We start from the raw sequence: 17070 nt of genomic DNA on the forward strand, positions 1-17070 counted from the left end.
CGCTCCACGCAGCAAAGAAAAATGGACCGGAGACGTGGGGCCAGGAAAAGAGAGTCTGCTGCAGCGGGGAGACTGCAGTCACCGTAGGAGCCTGCTCCTCTAACACAATTCTGCAAACACACTAACCATGGAGTTTAATATATTCACAAGTAATACGGAGAAGAGATGCGTATTATAAGACAAAGATTGTTAGAAGCATAAAGTAATGCAGGGTAGGAAAGATGAGGACAAATGACACAGAGGTGCAGCAGGGCACCATGACACTGAGCGACTGCGACACAGACAGCAGAAATCAGTCATGGCAAAAATGCGTAAAAGAGAACGCATATGGAAAAAAAAAAAAACATCCACAATGACTATTTAAAAAACATTGTGTGGTCATAACCGACAGCTTTATGAAAAAAGCTCAGTGCTTAGTAATGATCCAAAGCAGAAACAAGGCAGAAATTATTATGAAAGAACAAACAGAGTATCACTGTGCCACTGCTTCATTCTGCACCAGAATAGCTAAACAGACTATGGCCAATTAGCATGAAAAAGATACAGCTGAAGGGAAGTATAATAGGCACTGAATAAAATCAGGACTGCCATTGTGCCTGTTCTCTGCCTCTCCCCACACAGGAGCTTGGCAGAACCTCACCGAAGGAGCAGATGGCAGGGTTAAAACAAACAAGAGGCGTTTCTTCGCGTGAACACAGTCGAGCTGTGCAACCCCACCAAGAGGCAGTATGGGTGCTGACACAGAGCATTTACATAGCTTGGAAGTGCAACCAGAAGAGTTAATGGAAGAAAAGTCTACTGAAAATTATTAACTGCAAAGACACTGCTTTCAGTTTAGGAAACCCCTCACTCAGGTGGAAGTCACTGGAAGGAGGGACAGCCCCTGTCACCATGGGCTTATTTCAACAGCACGTGAACTGTACGATACCCAGCACACACGTACCATGATCTACAGATGATCCATGTTCTTTTGGGCCAGCAGCTAAGGACAAAAAGATACTACAGGATACCTTAAAGAGTGCCAGACACAAATACTTACATAAGAATTGAACTGAGCTTGTTAAATTTGCCCTGGTTTTTTATTCTTTGCTCAGCTATTGGCCATAGTCAAACAAATAAGTTACATAAACCAAAAGGACTGACCCGATTCATGTTTTGTAGAGGGGTTTTTTTGTATGAAAGTTTCATTTCATATTTCTTTGTGTATGTATATTTTATAGAACATATATTTTTAGGGCCTATGCTTATGTATTTCACAGACATTATGGTCCACAAGGTTCATACAATGTGTCCAGCCACTCACCTGCCATGGCAGCCTCAGCTAGCACCTTCAGTACCTCTTTTTCCATCTCAGGACTGTTACAGATCTCTTCCCAGGTTCCTTTAAATCCTTTCTTTCGAGCTAGTTCTGCGAGCTCCTTTTGATTTGGCACAACAAATCCAATGACATAAGAATGGAAACTGAGAAGTATAACGCACTTTAGTATGAATTTTGTAAAGTTAACAAGTCTTCAAAAAAAAAACATTTCAAAGTTGAGGGGTTTGCACTTAATAGAGAGATATTGCTCTTAACAGTTGGCTTTTGTTCACCTGATAATCTTTCTGAAATAGCACACAAATTACCTTTGCCTGCTTAAAAAGAAAGAGAAGCTGCTTACCTTACAGCAGCTGGACTGCTTCAAGGTGTGCTGTCCATATGCATATTCCACTGTGCCTCACGCTCAGAGCTTTGGGGAAGCAGTCCCCATGCGATGGCAAGGCGCCCTGCCTCTCCTCATGTTTTGCATCCCAATAGGAAGGCTGGTGGGCCGCTTCCCTACCTCAGTTTCCTCTCAACTGCAGATCCAGTTACTGTGGAGGAGTAGAGGACTGCAGTGAAGAGGGGTTGGAGAGCAGGTTGTGGAATGAGCATATGTGCAACACATCTCAAAGAACGCCTGCGTCTGTAAGGGAAGTGACTTCTCTTTCAAGGGATTGTCCATACGCTCACTCTCCTGTTGGCCATCTTTGCCTGCTCCTGATACGCCTAGAACCTATGAAGCCGTGATCTCAAAGTCTTTGGAAGTCACTGAAGCACAATCCACCCTGAAAGAGGTATTCAAGGTTCTTGAGATGGTGTAAAATGTTTAGGGAAAACATGAACAGAACCTCACATAGCAACTCTATGTTGCATTTTAACAAAGCTGCCCGAGTCAGAGCTGAAAGGGATCTCAGATCACCACCTGATTCGTTCACCTGCCTTGAAGCAAGGTCAGCTGCATCTGACAGGTGTTTGTCTAGCTCATTCTTAAACATCAGGCAAACGCCAATGTTTCAGTACTTTTAGCACTGGTAATCTGTTCCTGATGGCTGTTCCTGACACGTCCTCTCTGCAGTTTACATCAGTTGCATTTTCATACAGCCAACAGTCAGATGTTGCTCTCCTTTCCACAGAAGTCATGTATTTGTTCACAGACTGTTACTTTTTTTTTCCTTCTCATCTTTCTAGTCTTCCTTAAGTTTCTTTAGGAATTTAAGGATTACCCCTTACTTCTAAGTCATGTATCAGAGATCTCTGCCCAGATGTTTCCATTTTTCTCCTAAACTTTTTTCAAGAGGTGCACCTTTTCTGAAGTGCTGCATGTGTAACTCAGACCCCTTAATGCTTGGTGGAGCAAAAAGATCACTGCCATCTTGTAGGCTATACATCTGATTATGCCATATTTTTTACCTTCTTATAACAGCATGGTACTTGTTGATTCATGTCAGCACCAGGTGATAGTCCTCATTGTGTATTTTTGCAGTTGATTTAGGTTAAGTATAATTTATATTTCTCCTCTTTAAACGAACCACTGCTTTCAAGCAAATCTCCATCTAGTCAAGCTTGCTCTGAATTCTAATCCTGTCCTCCACTGTCCCTTTCGTCCTGTCCCACCTTAACCATATAAAAGGTTCTTAAATCTTTTCAACTCTCTCTTTCACCAAGCAAAATACAGAACCTTAACCCTGCTATAATGATTACTTTAGTTTATCCTTTAAGGTGTCCGAGATAATTTTAAAAATACTAATTCTAAATACCCTTTTGGTTACTGTACATGGCATTTTTCTCCTTTTTTACTGGTATGAACTACAATGGGCAGCTGACAGCAGCTGTGAAAACTACACGTGTCCACTACAAACACAGGCTTCCCCGGCATCATCTGCCCACAAGCTTTGCCTTTTATTCGAAACTGTTTTCATTTTTCTCTTACTAAGAACGTACTTGCAGAAAGACTTCAGATTAGTCCCAGTACCACTTACTGCTTGTGCCTCACCTTCTGCCTTTGCCTGTGATTTCCCCCTAGACACACACACTTGTGCTATACTCTGTGCTGAACCCTGTAACTTTGTCTCAGGTCTACTCTGTGATCAGTATTAGGTATGAAGGCATCCAGGACACAAAGGATTCTGGCACTTTCATCCCTGGTTCCTGTAGATTTTTGACATGCACAGGGTTATGTCCAGCAACATCACCAGTGTCTCCAGGGATAAACAGTACATCAGTTGGCTGGGTAAGCCTCAAGCTTTCTGTTCATCTAAAATTCAGCCTCTTGAGTGGAAGCATACTTCTTCTGGACAAACGGGTTCATCCAACTATGCTTTTTCCTGGAAAGAGCACCTTGCAGCTGACAGCTCCTGGAACGCGTAGTTTTTCATTTCACCGAGTTAAATCTTCACTTGCTGCAGTTCAAATGCTAAAACACTGTTTGTCTTGAGAAGTATCCTTAAGAAGACTACATCATCTCTCTGGAACAGCCACTTCCCTCTCCACTACTGATCCTCTGCAGATGATTTGAATTCACTAGCTTCTTCAGTCTTGGAGGTTGTAACAACAGCATGAAGGAAGAAATTCTCAGAATTTGGTCCTCAGGACCTCCTTAGTCATCTCCTCCATGCTAGGACATTTTGCCAAAACATCTCTCCTACGCTAAGAATCTTCATTCCCTTGCTGTTCTTGAGATCCTACCTGAGTACTGCTCTTGGATCTATGGTAAGAGACAGTTACAGTGGCACTATGTGCTGATATCACCATTTCTATTCTGCGATGTCTGGTCCTTACCAACTTGCCTTGAGCTTCCAGCTGAGAACTCCCTTGGGGTTTTTTGCCACATTTCCTCATTCCCCAGGCAACCGACAACTCATTTTCCTGACGTGATGCTTGATATCCACTGAATACATTTTGCATGGGTGAAGTGCTGATAAAGCACTAGGAGTCTCCTCTGAAAGAGCTCTAATCATGACTCCTTTCGGCAAACATTTTATTCCTTGTCTCACTGAGCATTTTGTCTGAAGTGACCAATGCACACAGCTTTAGAAGCAGTGACTCCCTGCGAGCACTGCTGATTCCCTGCCACCATATTCAGGAGATGTACACCCCAAGATCTAAGGTCAAATCACAGATTTAACCTATTTGTAAAAGTCTGCCCTCCTTGTCCTTTTGCATGTGGGAGGTAAAACAGCTACAAATGAACCACTCCTCTTACGAAGGAGATCAGGCACTCAAAGTATAAGGAGAGACAGGATACAAGAGAGGTCATGGGCACTGCAAACAAAAAGTCTCCGAGCTCACACTGCTGAGGTGAGTATATATCAACAACAGAATGTGCATATGGACAACCATCTGGAGAATCCGTATTACATGGCTGCTTATGCTGAATTACAAGCATGAAAGTATTAGGAAGAAGTACAGCAGCAGCAGTATAACAATCTGCAATGCACTTGGACCCCGTAAACTGCCTTTAAAAATTACTCATAGATTTTCCTATTTTTAAGTAATAGGCAGGACACAGACTATCAGAGTCAAATGCCTGACAAGTGCATTTTAGTCTCCAATGTTATGCTGACCTGGCAAAGTTAAAACAAATTTGATAGTACAATTCCAGTAGTGAACTGCAACCCTAGAACAGCAGAAATTACCATCTGGAGAAGCCTCTTTGAGACTTGCCCAAGGTGTGTCCTTGGGCAAAACCACAAATCAAATCTAATGTAACGGAAGTTGTCTTGGCAGTGCATGCCCAATGCGTCTTAGCCTACTGATCCAAAACTGTCAAAACTAATGGTAGTCATCCTGTAACTTCAGTTAACACAAAAAACAACAACAACAACAAAAAAACCAACAAAGAGAACCAGGTGAACAAATCAAAAGTTAATTTTCTATTTTAATACCACTGAGCAATTCCCTCGTATGGTTGTACTGGCCTCCTTCAATCAAAGTTATCAAATGGGGCTTTTTTGGCCATACTGGAAATCAGAATATTTCTGATCATTCAGAAACTCCAAAATGACCTTCCAAACATCAAAATGACAACAAGAAACAATGATCACCTGAAATATATTTAAACATTTAAGTCAATATCATATACAGGTAGAAAATTCTAAGAATAGAAACTTAAACCCTTATATGCCTAATTTGGGAGCACAACTTAGAAGCAAATAGAAAGGACATTTGATCACCATTTATTTTATGTTTGCATAGTATTTACAATATGTTTTCTTTCAAGCTTCAAAGCTTCTGCTAGTGTACTGCAGGGGTTAAAGAAAAGTATTTTTAATGAGCAAATCAGCTTCTGGGGTGTTGGTGGGAGTTTTCCCCACTTCCTCCAAAGTACAACAATACTTCTGCAGAACAGACCCCAGCTAAATACAGACAGGAATAAGGTGTCCCTTATTCCTTATACAGGTATATATAGGTATAGGTATATATATAATGTAGGTATTTTCCTTATATAGGGCTTATATAGGTAATAATGTCACAAGTGCTTGAGTGACACAGCCAGAGTTCAGCTGCTTTTCAGATTGGGAAAAAGGTAATGAAAGACTCATTCTTGGCATTTTCCAACAAATGATGAAAGAAATGGGAAAGGAAAAATAGAAACATACATTTCAGATGTTTTAGTTTTGACAAAGTTATTCAATTGTATTATAAGTAAGATCCTTTTCAACTGGTTTAAAAAATTCCACGTGTTGAGTGGCAAAAAATTTTGCTTACGGCTTCAGTAGGACAGACAAAGAATACAACAATAACAAACTATCAGCTGCCTCTTACCTGCTTGCATATGCACAAATGTTATCCACCAGTGGAAGATTCTTCAGAGCTGCCTCTACTTTGCCAAGAGAAACATATTCTCCTGCCTGGAGTTTTACAAGATCCTTTTTACGATCTATTAAGGAAAAATGGAATCAAATGTTAATTACAGACACAAAACTTTAGACGTTGATCTTGTACTTTTCTGAAAAGTACATATAAATGCCAAAAGGTAAGCTGACTCACGTTTGGTCAATGTGCCAGAAACGTTTCATATCGGGTTTCCGGACTTGGCATTTTATCAATCTGTCCCTCATTTAAACATGAGATATTTGGACCCCATGCATTTTCTGTCTTTAGAACAGCACCTCCTGTAAGACTGCACTGGCATGCGAATGGAAGACAACTAGAATTATGCAAAAGCCAGTGTTTGGCCAGAAGGACACATTTTGTGCTGTCTGGTCCAGGCGCTTAAGGCAGGAAATGCAGCATTTGGTGACATTTTGATATTTATTCCCAGGCTAAATCTATATTTAAAGAGCAACTGTCCATCTGTTATTTGAAACACAACAATAGGAACTGAAAATTAAGCCCAAATTACTTGAGCCTATTGTAGCTAGGCCAAAGAAGGAGCAGGCGAGCAGAGGGCCTCACCCACCCAGCTGCGATGGCAGCCAGTGGTACCTCTCCCTGGCCACGGGCCTTCACCCTCTTTGTGCAGCCAGGCAACAGCTGCAACGGGACACAAGATTCTTCACAGAAAATAAATTAAATAAGCCGAGCTTTCAGGATTAAAAAGCACCCCGAGTCACCCACTGACTTCAAGAGACACACACAGCAGCTTATAGGGCACCCGGTTTTGTGCCTAGAGGTGTCCAAGAATTATAAGCATATGTACAGCCTTTTAGGCTTTACTTATCTATACTTTTCCCATAGTTCCTCTATGGTAAAGAGATAGTCTTGTTATAAAGAACAGCAAGATTAAAAAAAGGCTTATTTAATTACTGAGCACTTATTACGAGAAGAGCCCTTTCACTGAATCAAATTCCCCACTTAAAGAATTATAAAACCTAAGGCAGATTATATAGCTCAATTAGCCTACATTTTATTCTCTAATTACTACTCTCACTAACAGAGAGTCAAAAGACTAAAGTCAATGTTAAAACTGTTTTAAAAGGAAGCGATTGTTTTAAAAATCAGTTTTTAAAACAAACAATCAGGTTGATGGCAACATACCAGAACTTCCCAGGATACATGGCAGGGCTTTAGACTGCATGGAGATATTTTTTTTTGTGGTAAATTACAGTATTTAGCAGCCCTCAAAAATGTGCACATATACATTCTCCTGAATTTATTAACTCACCAATAATTTTTAGACATCCATCTTGATGAAACTCTCCAATGTCTCCAGTATGGAGCCACCTCTGCCCATTCTCATCAACAGTGAAATCTTTTTTGGTTCGTACTTCATTTTTGTAGTATCCCACAGTCACATTTTGCCCTCCAATAAGAATCTCACCTCTAGGATATGGTTTATCAGTGTTGTAATATCCACCTAAAAGTACAGGTTTCATTAAGTTATCAAGAACTAAAATATATTCCAAAGCAAGAATTCCTAATAATTTTACTATTTAAATATAGAACTGAACACTTTAGTAAGCCCGTAGCCAAAGTTACCACTTGCCTAAATAGTTCAGCAAGAGAAGAGGTGGTTCCAATTCTTTTCAGCACATTAATAGCTATTTCATATGTTTGTTTACAAACAGTGAAATTCACACAAATGCAGAGGGCAAATGCCACTTCTGTGCAATCTTTCTGCCAGGACTAACACGGTCTGTCAGTTTCATACAGGCTCAAATAAAAAAAAAAAAAAAAAACCCTTAAATATTGTATGTTTCTACTCTACAATACATAAAAGCCTGTAGTGAAAGGAAATAACCTAAACACATTTCAGATTTCATTAAATATATTTTATACAGCATCCATTAAGCTTCCATTCCATATGCCAATTTTTATCAATTTTATTAATAATAATAGTATTATGAAGACTATTTTAAAATAATTTCTTAAATGGCAACATGCATGCACTTCAGTTGAAGTCTCCTGAATCCAGCAGCTCTAAGACCCAACATACATACCAGACCTGCATTCTGTCCTGCAAGAATACTGATCTAAATCAGAGGTACAATATACATTTACACAATTATAGTGACCGGAATAAAAGAAATAGTATAGCCAAAGAGAATCGTAATACAACCTTGTCAAAATGCCACTTAAATTGATAGCTTCTGTCTAGATATTTGTAAGTTCAAAAATCGCTGAGGAATTTATTTCACCTTTGTTCTCCCCAAGGCCAAACTTAGACAGGTGAAAGTGGCATGAAAAATTTCAAAAGCCAAGAAATAGTCTTCTAACAACTACTGCTGAGCAAAGCCCAACAGAAAAATAGCTACATGAGGCTCTTGCAAACACACTGTAGTTTAATCACATACAGAAATTCTCACCTTCTTCCCAGTTCATTAACTTGATTTCACAACAGACCAATGGTGCTCCCACTCTCCCTGTAGTGTAATCCCAAACTAGAGTTTAAAAAAAAAAAAAAAGAGCATTTTTCAGAAATTACCAAAACTGAATCAGAAAAAAATCTTTGTTGTTGTGCATCTCATTTAGTAAAACTAACTGCAATTTATTTCTGAACTTTAATTCACAGAAAAGAACGTGAAGAAAACCAATGGTTCTATCAAGGTGATGGCAGATGAAATCCTTATCCTGCAAAGAATAACAGATGGCTGTATTTATAGATACCTCCAGTCATATCAACACAGCTTTGACAGCAAGCTGTACGTGTGGATCGTGCTTCAGAACTTTAAATAGCATTTGCTGGACTCTGAAATAAGCAGCAACCACTCAGGGATTCTATATTTTGATTCACTTTCCTGGCATCTCAATTCCCAAACACTTTTGCATCTGAGCACCTCCCTAAAAGAGCATCACTGGAGACTACAGCATTTGTATTGCAGTTCCACTTTCCCCCCCAACCAAGCTACTGAAGAAGACTTTTCCAAAGTCCTCGTGGAATAAAACCCACATCACAGCAATTTGTGGATCACCAAGGAACATAACGCAAGATCTACAACCTGGCATTATCTAGCCATGAACCTTAAGATACTCCTCATATTATTCTTAGGTAGATCACATCATTTCCAAAAAATAGCAGATCTGTTTCTCCCACCACAGAATGTAAGTGAAATTTTAGGACTAAAAGGCAACTGGAACCATGAAGTTCTGTTATATATAAACTAAAACCTGGTGCAGGCTTTTGCATTCCATTTTATTTTCCTAATGTCTCAACAGACTCACTAAAATTAGAAATAATTTGTTCAGTTCAACTGGTGAGTGCAATAATGCCAAGATCCCATTCACACTATTACAGCTTTCTCTGCCACAAATGAGAACATTCATTTTATATCTAGGTCACCAGCTTCAGCACAACGTGTCAAAATCAGCACTCCTACTGTTTTACACATTTATGATTACAAGCGATTCCCAGGACTCCCCAGTTCCGTTTCGTGGGATGCTCCAACTGAGGAGACTGTCAAAGATGACACACGCAGAGGGCTCAGCGTGGATCACTGACACCAACCTTCTGTGATAGTTCCAGCTCCCGCTGACTCAGTCAGGCCATACCCCTGTCCTACAGGGCAACAGAAACAAATGTTCATAAACCGCTGAGTCGCTGCAGAGAGCGGAGCTCCTCCACAAAGCAGGATGCGGATTTTTCCACCTAGCAGCATTCGTACTTTCCGGAAAATAAGGCTAAAATGCAAAGATAAGAGTATGTATTTGTTGCTTAAAAGCGAAACAAGCGAGTACGCAATTTTAGATCTGAGCTGAAAGATTCTATCATCTTCAAATAAACTTTTATTGCATTCAAGGAAAATCTTCAAGGAGCACATTTAAATTTTCAAAAACACAGGCAGAGATTTTTAAGATTTGAAGATGGGTTAAATGTTTTGAGAATGTAGACTTAGTAAAGTTCTGTGATTTTCTCCTAAAATATAATTTAAATAAGCTGTATAAATTTTGCAGTTATATTATCCTTTAGTCTCACTAAAGTTGGACTCAATGATCCTTATGGGTTCCCTCCAACTTTAAATATTCTATGATTCACTTCTGTGAAAATGTGAAGTCTACAGATTTATAGGAACAGACTTCCCATCTTATCCCAAAATTGTATAAATTAATTTTTAAAGTCTCGATGAAAATAATGCAATGAATATAAATCTCTAATCAGTTTCAAGTTAAATAACATTCACTTAAATTATATCAGTAAATATTTAAAACCATCCCACAAATTACTGATTTGTTGTTTCAATTTACACTTAATTACAGAGTTGTTCATGTTCAAAGCATCAACATTAAAGAGAAGCACACAAAAAAACCCAGACGCTGCTCATGTGATAAGACTTTGGTAAGCATTTTTTTGGTGCCATTAAAAATAAAATTAAAATTACCTATCACAGAGTGGGGTACTGTAACCTTTGGAAATCTGTTCCATTTTGTAGTTGTAGGCCAATATAAATAGATTCCGCTGGAAACTAGTCATTTCATTCACTTTATTCATGACATTTTTGTAGATCCGATCCATAATTTCCTAGTTGCATAAAGAGATTAGCTTTAACTCAAAGTAACAGAAATCCTAAATTCAGTACCACAAAAAGGAACATAATCTAGAGATTCTAGTACATTTCAGATGACAACCCACCCCCAGGTCACTTCCTCTTCCACTGCTAAGCAATAGCAAGATGTTCACAGACACTGAGGAAGTAAACATCTGAGCAGGAACGTTTGTTAACCCCAAGCTGCCTACTGCCAACTATCTTTATTCCATTAATTTACTATTACAATACATTACTAATTAAAATGGCAATCTAATCCCCATAGCTATTTAAACATTGAAAAATGTTGACACTCATATGATAATGTTTATCCTCAACATACAAATAAATATCAAAAATATTATTTAATATAGCTCAACATCAAAGGTTCTACCTTTTTTATTTAAGTGGTCATATAATCATAGTACAGTTTGGGTTGAAAGGGACGTTTAAAGGTCATCTAGTCCAACCCCCCTGCAATAAGCAGGGACTTCTTCAACTAGCTCAGGTCCAACCTGACCATGAATGTTTCCAGGAAGGGGAGATCTCTCACCTCTCTGGGCAACCTGTGCCAGTGTTTCACCACTCTTACCTAAAAAAATTTTTTTTCCTTATATCTAGTTTAAATCTACCCTCTTTTAGCCATTGTCCCTTGTCCTCTTGCAACAGACCCTGCTAAAAAGTTTGTCCCCATGTTTCTTATAAGCCCTTTTTAAGTACTGAAAGGCTGCTATAAGTTCTCCCCAGAGCCTTCTCTTCTCCAGGCTGAATAACTACAACTTTCTCAGCCTGTCTTCATAGGAGAGGTGCTCCAGCCCTCTCATCATCTTTGTGGCCTCCTCTGGACCATCTCCAACAAGTCCATGTCTTTCCTGTGCTGAGGACAGGAATCCTGCACTCGGGCCTTGTTGAACCTTATCATGTTCGTATTAGCCCACCTCTCAAGCTTGCCCAGGTCCCTCCGAATGACATCCCACCCCTCAGGAGTGTCAACCACACCACTCAGCTTGGTGACATTAATTTTGTGATTAAAAAGTTGAATTATGAATTAAACAGTAATCTTAAAAATTATTTATCCTTCAGTTACTTACCGGGACAGCTGCCATTAGGGTTGGCTTAAGTGTAGTGACATCACCTTTGCTTCCTTTTTTTATTTTAGAGGACTAAAGCCAAGAACAAATTTATTAGTAGACACATTTAAGATTTTTAACACGAGAAACAAGATTACATAGCACATCTTTCAAACATTTTCATTTAAATTATATTTTAACAACTAAAATTAGCCCAGAGTACCAGTCATAACCAGCAATACCCTGCTTCGTGAACTGTAGAAAAGAAGATTTTTTGCAATATTTTTAAAGAAATATTACAAAGATATGACGTGACTAATTTTTGGTCTTTTTTACCATAGAGGCTTATATCAACAACACAACATACCTGGTCAGCTAATGTCTGAGGCGAAGAGTAACCGATGCGGCATCCATGAGACAGACACACAAGTTCAGCGCTCAGCTCCAGAACATGGGCAAGAGGCAAATAGCCAATATAGATGTCTTTTTCCCTGTAAAGAAATTTTTAAAGATAGGTTTACATTTTACCATTAGAGTCCTCAAGCTAAATTTACACAGAGCTTACTGCAGAACTGCAGGGAGTGGAAAAATGCCCTGGAGCTTGAGAACATATTTCAAATGTTACGAGTTTTGTTTCAAAAGCTGCGTACTACGTACTGTAGGTTTAAGGCACAAAGTGTAATGTTTACTGATCCCAAGACAATTAACCATGTACTATGGCTGAAAAGGCAACTCTGTAGACAAGATTAAAGACTGCACCAAACAGAAAGAAGCCACAGAATTTAAGACTAACCAAAGGAAGTACTGGTTAGGGAAGCTTTCAACCACTCTAGTGCAAGGTGGCCCCACAGGCTTTTGTGTCCTGGTCTTGCCCACATACAGAAGACAGAGAACAAACAGCACACGAAGCAGTCATGTCATTTAATGCAGTACTGGAAGATGTTCAGACAGCAGTACATAGTATGACGTGCCACAGACAAAGCAATACAAAACAGTTAACATTTTACACAGTAATTTAATTTGAAATCATATGCAACTACATGACTTCTTTAATTGCTGGTAAGTAACTATTGGTACATACCCCAGATTGGGAATCCTCTCAGCCATTCCAGTTATCCCAGCAATTATGTTGCTATGGGAGATCATCACTCCCTTGGGAACTCCTGTGGATCCACTCGTGTACATGATCACCGCGATATCGGAGGGCACAGGCCTAGCCTGCTGCTTATTTCCTGTAATTTGTGTTAAAAAAGAGAATGTATAATTTGTGGAAGACTAGGAGATGTGATACACTAACATGTTTCAGCAGTCATTCCAATACAACACTACATGACTATGACGTTCTGCTTTTGGTTTAACTTTTCAAGGTTAAGTGCCTTCACCAAAAGCAGGATCTGCTCTGCATTAGCGAGTGATTGTCCTGCTCTACCACGACAACGCTTTTTCTATCATGTTTCCCAGGTTTCTGCAGAGGAGAGAAAAAACGAGCAGAGATCTGGCTTCTCCAAAATGCCACCGAGCTTCACGTCCTTCGGAAGGGAAGCTGCCCTTGTTGTCCCCATTTGCAAAGCTACTTTCTCATGTGTCCCCGGCAGGGCAACACCACGCTGCCTCATGTGCAACACCTCCTGCAAGGCACCACTGAGCCAATGGGAGGTCTAAATTCTATAAATGTTTAAAGAAAGTTCAATAGCTTCAATAGGATTAAAGTTTTTTTTAAGGTACTTGCACTGAGTGCAAGAAGATATGAAAACAATTGTGTTTATTCGGAAAAACAGCATAATGCACGACACACGTGGCACAACATTCACACTGAACGAGGAGAGTGAAAGCAGATTTAGTAATTTCCCACTCACTGAATCCTGTACGAAAACAATTGTGTTTATTTGGAAAAAACAGCATAATGCACAACACACGTGGCACAACATTCACACTGAACAAGGAGAGTGAAAGCACATTTAGTAATTACCCACTCACTGAATCCTGTATATCCTGCACAATGAACAACACAGAGGAAAAAAACCATAAGCAGCAGCTTATGTACTTAATATAATATTAATTGAATATGCTTGACCATAAGTAATTCGTTGAAGTATTCCACAATTCATGAATGGTGAAGTTAACAAAGATAGTGTTGCTTTATTAGAGTGTATAGTATGTGATATTTAAAAGACTGACGAAAGAAGGGTTAAACACTTTTTACATGGCACACAGATTAACAAAGCTCAAGGAGCTACTGAATTATAACCATAACAGTTTTAATAGTACATAAAACTGGTACCTCAAAAAGGGAAACCATATTTTAAAGAAACTGAGAGGTCACAGTGTTGGAAGCAAACCTGCCATTCCCCTGAACATCAACAGCAGATGGATTAACCACCCACCCTACTCCCCAAACTAAATTCAATCCAACATTCATGTGCCTTCAGTGGTTAAAAGATTCTGAAAGCACAAAGAATAAGAACAGAAAAAGTAACTACTGAATATAATGAAATCTTAAAATACGATGTTTAGCAGCTCTTCAGAGCCAGAATAAAAACTTGTTATGATAGTTTAAATACCTTCTGAAATTCTGAATTCTAATTCTAAGAATGCTACATAGATTGGAAATAGATTTCAAGAAATTTACAAAGTAGACTGACACTTTCAGATGACTAAAACTTCCAGAAAGGCAATAGAAGTGACCAAGTTCTATCAGATTTAACTTACTATTTTACATTTTGTTACAATTTACATATTTGTTTAAATTTTGTTATTCGTGAATTTAACAAGACTTGATGGCAGCAAATTACTGATGTCTTTTGCTATAAAATGCACACAATTATTTTCTCTGCGTGCTCTGAATAACCTGGTTGTAATATGTCGGATCATAAAAACGCTTTCTAAGTTTCTATCCCAGCCTAAATGCTCATCCTAAAACATATTCTTCAACACGTGACACTTGTGGAGAAGACAGTTTATATTAAAAGGGTTTTATTCAAGGGTGCTAAACACCAAAAAACCAAACAAAAAAATCTCACACCCCAAAATCCAATCACAACCAAACAAAAAAACCCCACAGATTTTAAAGAAAAAGTAGATGATAAAAGGTTAATGGTGGCTTTTTTTTTTTTGAGATTTGCAATTTTCCAAAGTTTACTCAACAGGGTCAAAGCAGGACAACAAATGCGATGCTGCAAAGGGACAGCAGAGATGACCTACCGGTATCTGCCTTGGCCCCCATGGCTTGCACAGAAGCCATCGTGTGAACAATGACACCCTTGGGAAACTCTGACCACGTTGTTGGTTTGCCATCCACTGTAATAATGTGTCGCAGCAGTGGAACCTGAGAAACAATCTCCTGTGGAAATGAACAGAAATCAAACATGAAGCTTGTACCAACACGAAGAAAACAAATTATCTACTGTATACATTAAAAAAGGCATTGATATAAAATACCTGAGGATTTAACATTTCAGAGGATAAACTTGTCTAGCTCAAATAGCTGCAAAGCCTGAAATTTTCCACATTTAGATTTGCAGGAGTGATTGAAATTTCCACTTACAAGTCCAAGAACTTTTCCAACCATTTACTGATCTGGGTCTTATTTCAAGACAAGCCCACAAATAAGACTGCAATGATTTGTAGAGATAATTGACTTTCCATTCTCATAGAGCACCGAGAGAAGTTGGAGACACCGAGCTCACAATAATCCTTATGTTGCTCTTTGATTACTATGCCTTTTTAAATAAGCAACAGCTAGCAAAAGTACAGAAAATTATTAATTAAGCACTTTAAGCAAAATGTGAGTTCGAAAACATTTATCAGTGTTCTAGTGAAAGAAGAGATGACTACAATCTCTAGCAGAAGAAACTGCAAGCTGAAATAAGTTTGCATTGCACATATCCTGTGATTCTAGTAAGCAAAAAAAGGTTTGGGAAATTCTCATTCAAAATTCAGCAATATCACACAGTTTTTAATTAAAACAGTTCCCTTATGTGAAATGTCTAGTTCCCCCAAGACACATTATGGTGAAACACATGCAGATTGGTTGTTCCCCTTGTGTATTCTATCTGGGTCAGTAAGTCAGAAAAGTTTTTTGACCGTTCTAATGTTTAATAAGCTTTTCCCTGTAGTGGAAAACGGCTCTAACTCTTCGAGCACCCATCTTTAGATTTAAGAGCCATTCTCTGCCAGGAAAACATCCAATAATAAATCAGGAGGATGGTCACATTTAGCTATCCGTATACAGTTTATACATTTTTCTGTTCTTCCCATTTGCTTCAACTGTTAAATTTATAGGCACTAAATACAAGAAACTGCTATGGTATCTGGGTGGAAAAGTGTTGTTCCAGGCAGCACTGCAGGTCTTCAATACTGCAAATTGCTCATCCTGTTCTCCAAAGTCATTGCAGAGTCTAAATCCCACTGAAGGCTACCTATCAGGGTTTTGTGTACATGAAGACAGATACATAAATCTTGTTCTAGAAGAAGCGTCTACCCTACAGAAAGGCAATAAATCCTTGTTCATACAATGGAATCAGGTCTTTTAAGAATAGTGAACAGATACACTAGGAAGAGATAGACAAAGAACAATTTTCTTACCTTCAATTTTGTTTGCATCAGTTCCTTACTGGTAATGATGGTGGTCACCTCTGTCTCATTCAGCCCGTGTACTATTGCTGGGCCTCCCAGCGTAGCGTACAGAGTAACGACTGAAACACAAAACAGGGGCAAGAGGTGAGTATCCACCTCACACTTTCAAGTATACTTTACAATAAAGGGCTGAGATTAACCTACTCTAAATTAGGCAACGCAGTAGAAATATTTGTCAACTAATAAAATGGTGGTGTAGTTTTGAGCTTCAAAAAAATACACATTACCCAGATTTAAATACAGCATAATCTTCACTTACTCCCTGAAGGAACAAAGAATAACCACTGTCTATATGACTTAACTATTTTTCAAGATCTAACTAGAGGTATCAAAACCCCGTTAAACCATGTTAATTATCTTTTAGAACTACTCTCATACCTATGGCTTTTAGCATTTTAAAAGTGGGCACCTGTTCTCAGTTTAATACACTGTTTAACAGTGCTCTTGTACACAGGGAACAGCTTTCAGTTACATGACTGCTCTTTTCAGAATTCACATGCTCTGCTACTAGCACGTAACAGAACCTTTACAGGCTTTAACAACTGGCTGCTAATAAGAAATTACTATAACACTGTAATATGTGTTATCAGCAGATTAATTCTCACACAAGGTAATAAACCTGTGACTACCGTGTTCTCCCATCTATTTAAAACAACATAATAAA

At 38.8% G+C, this 17070-nt stretch overlaps 1 protein-coding gene across 2 annotated transcripts in view; it reads right to left on the bottom strand.

The window, feature by feature from the left end:
- The window catches only part of ACSL3 (acyl-CoA synthetase long-chain family member 3), a 45477-nt gene that overhangs the window by 5211 nt on the left and 23196 nt on the right, over positions 1 to 17070 (bottom strand). For both annotated transcript variants that reach the window (XM_014960648.1, XM_014960647.1), the window contains exons 4-14: positions 16356 to 16465; positions 14973 to 15111; positions 12853 to 13003; positions 12139 to 12262; positions 11793 to 11864; positions 10558 to 10697; positions 9687 to 9859; positions 8548 to 8622; positions 7407 to 7598; positions 6065 to 6179; positions 1304 to 1461 (exon numbers count right to left, since the gene is read on the bottom strand). In XM_014960648.1, coding sequence (XP_014816134.1) covers positions 1304 to 1461; positions 6065 to 6179; positions 7407 to 7598; positions 8548 to 8622; positions 9687 to 9859; positions 10558 to 10697; positions 11793 to 11864; positions 12139 to 12262; positions 12853 to 13003; positions 14973 to 15111; positions 16356 to 16465 — 1449 coding nt within the window. The remainder of the gene's footprint in view (positions 1 to 1303; positions 1462 to 6064; positions 6180 to 7406; positions 7599 to 8547; positions 8623 to 9686; positions 9860 to 10557; positions 10698 to 11792; positions 11865 to 12138; positions 12263 to 12852; positions 13004 to 14972; positions 15112 to 16355; positions 16466 to 17070) is intronic.

The sequence above is a fragment of the Calidris pugnax genome, unplaced genomic scaffold (genome assembly GCF_001431845.1).
Source record: "Calidris pugnax isolate Ruff unplaced genomic scaffold, ASM143184v1 scaffold398, whole genome shotgun sequence".
Classification (NCBI taxonomy): Eukaryota; Metazoa; Chordata; class Aves; order Charadriiformes; family Scolopacidae; genus Calidris; species Calidris pugnax.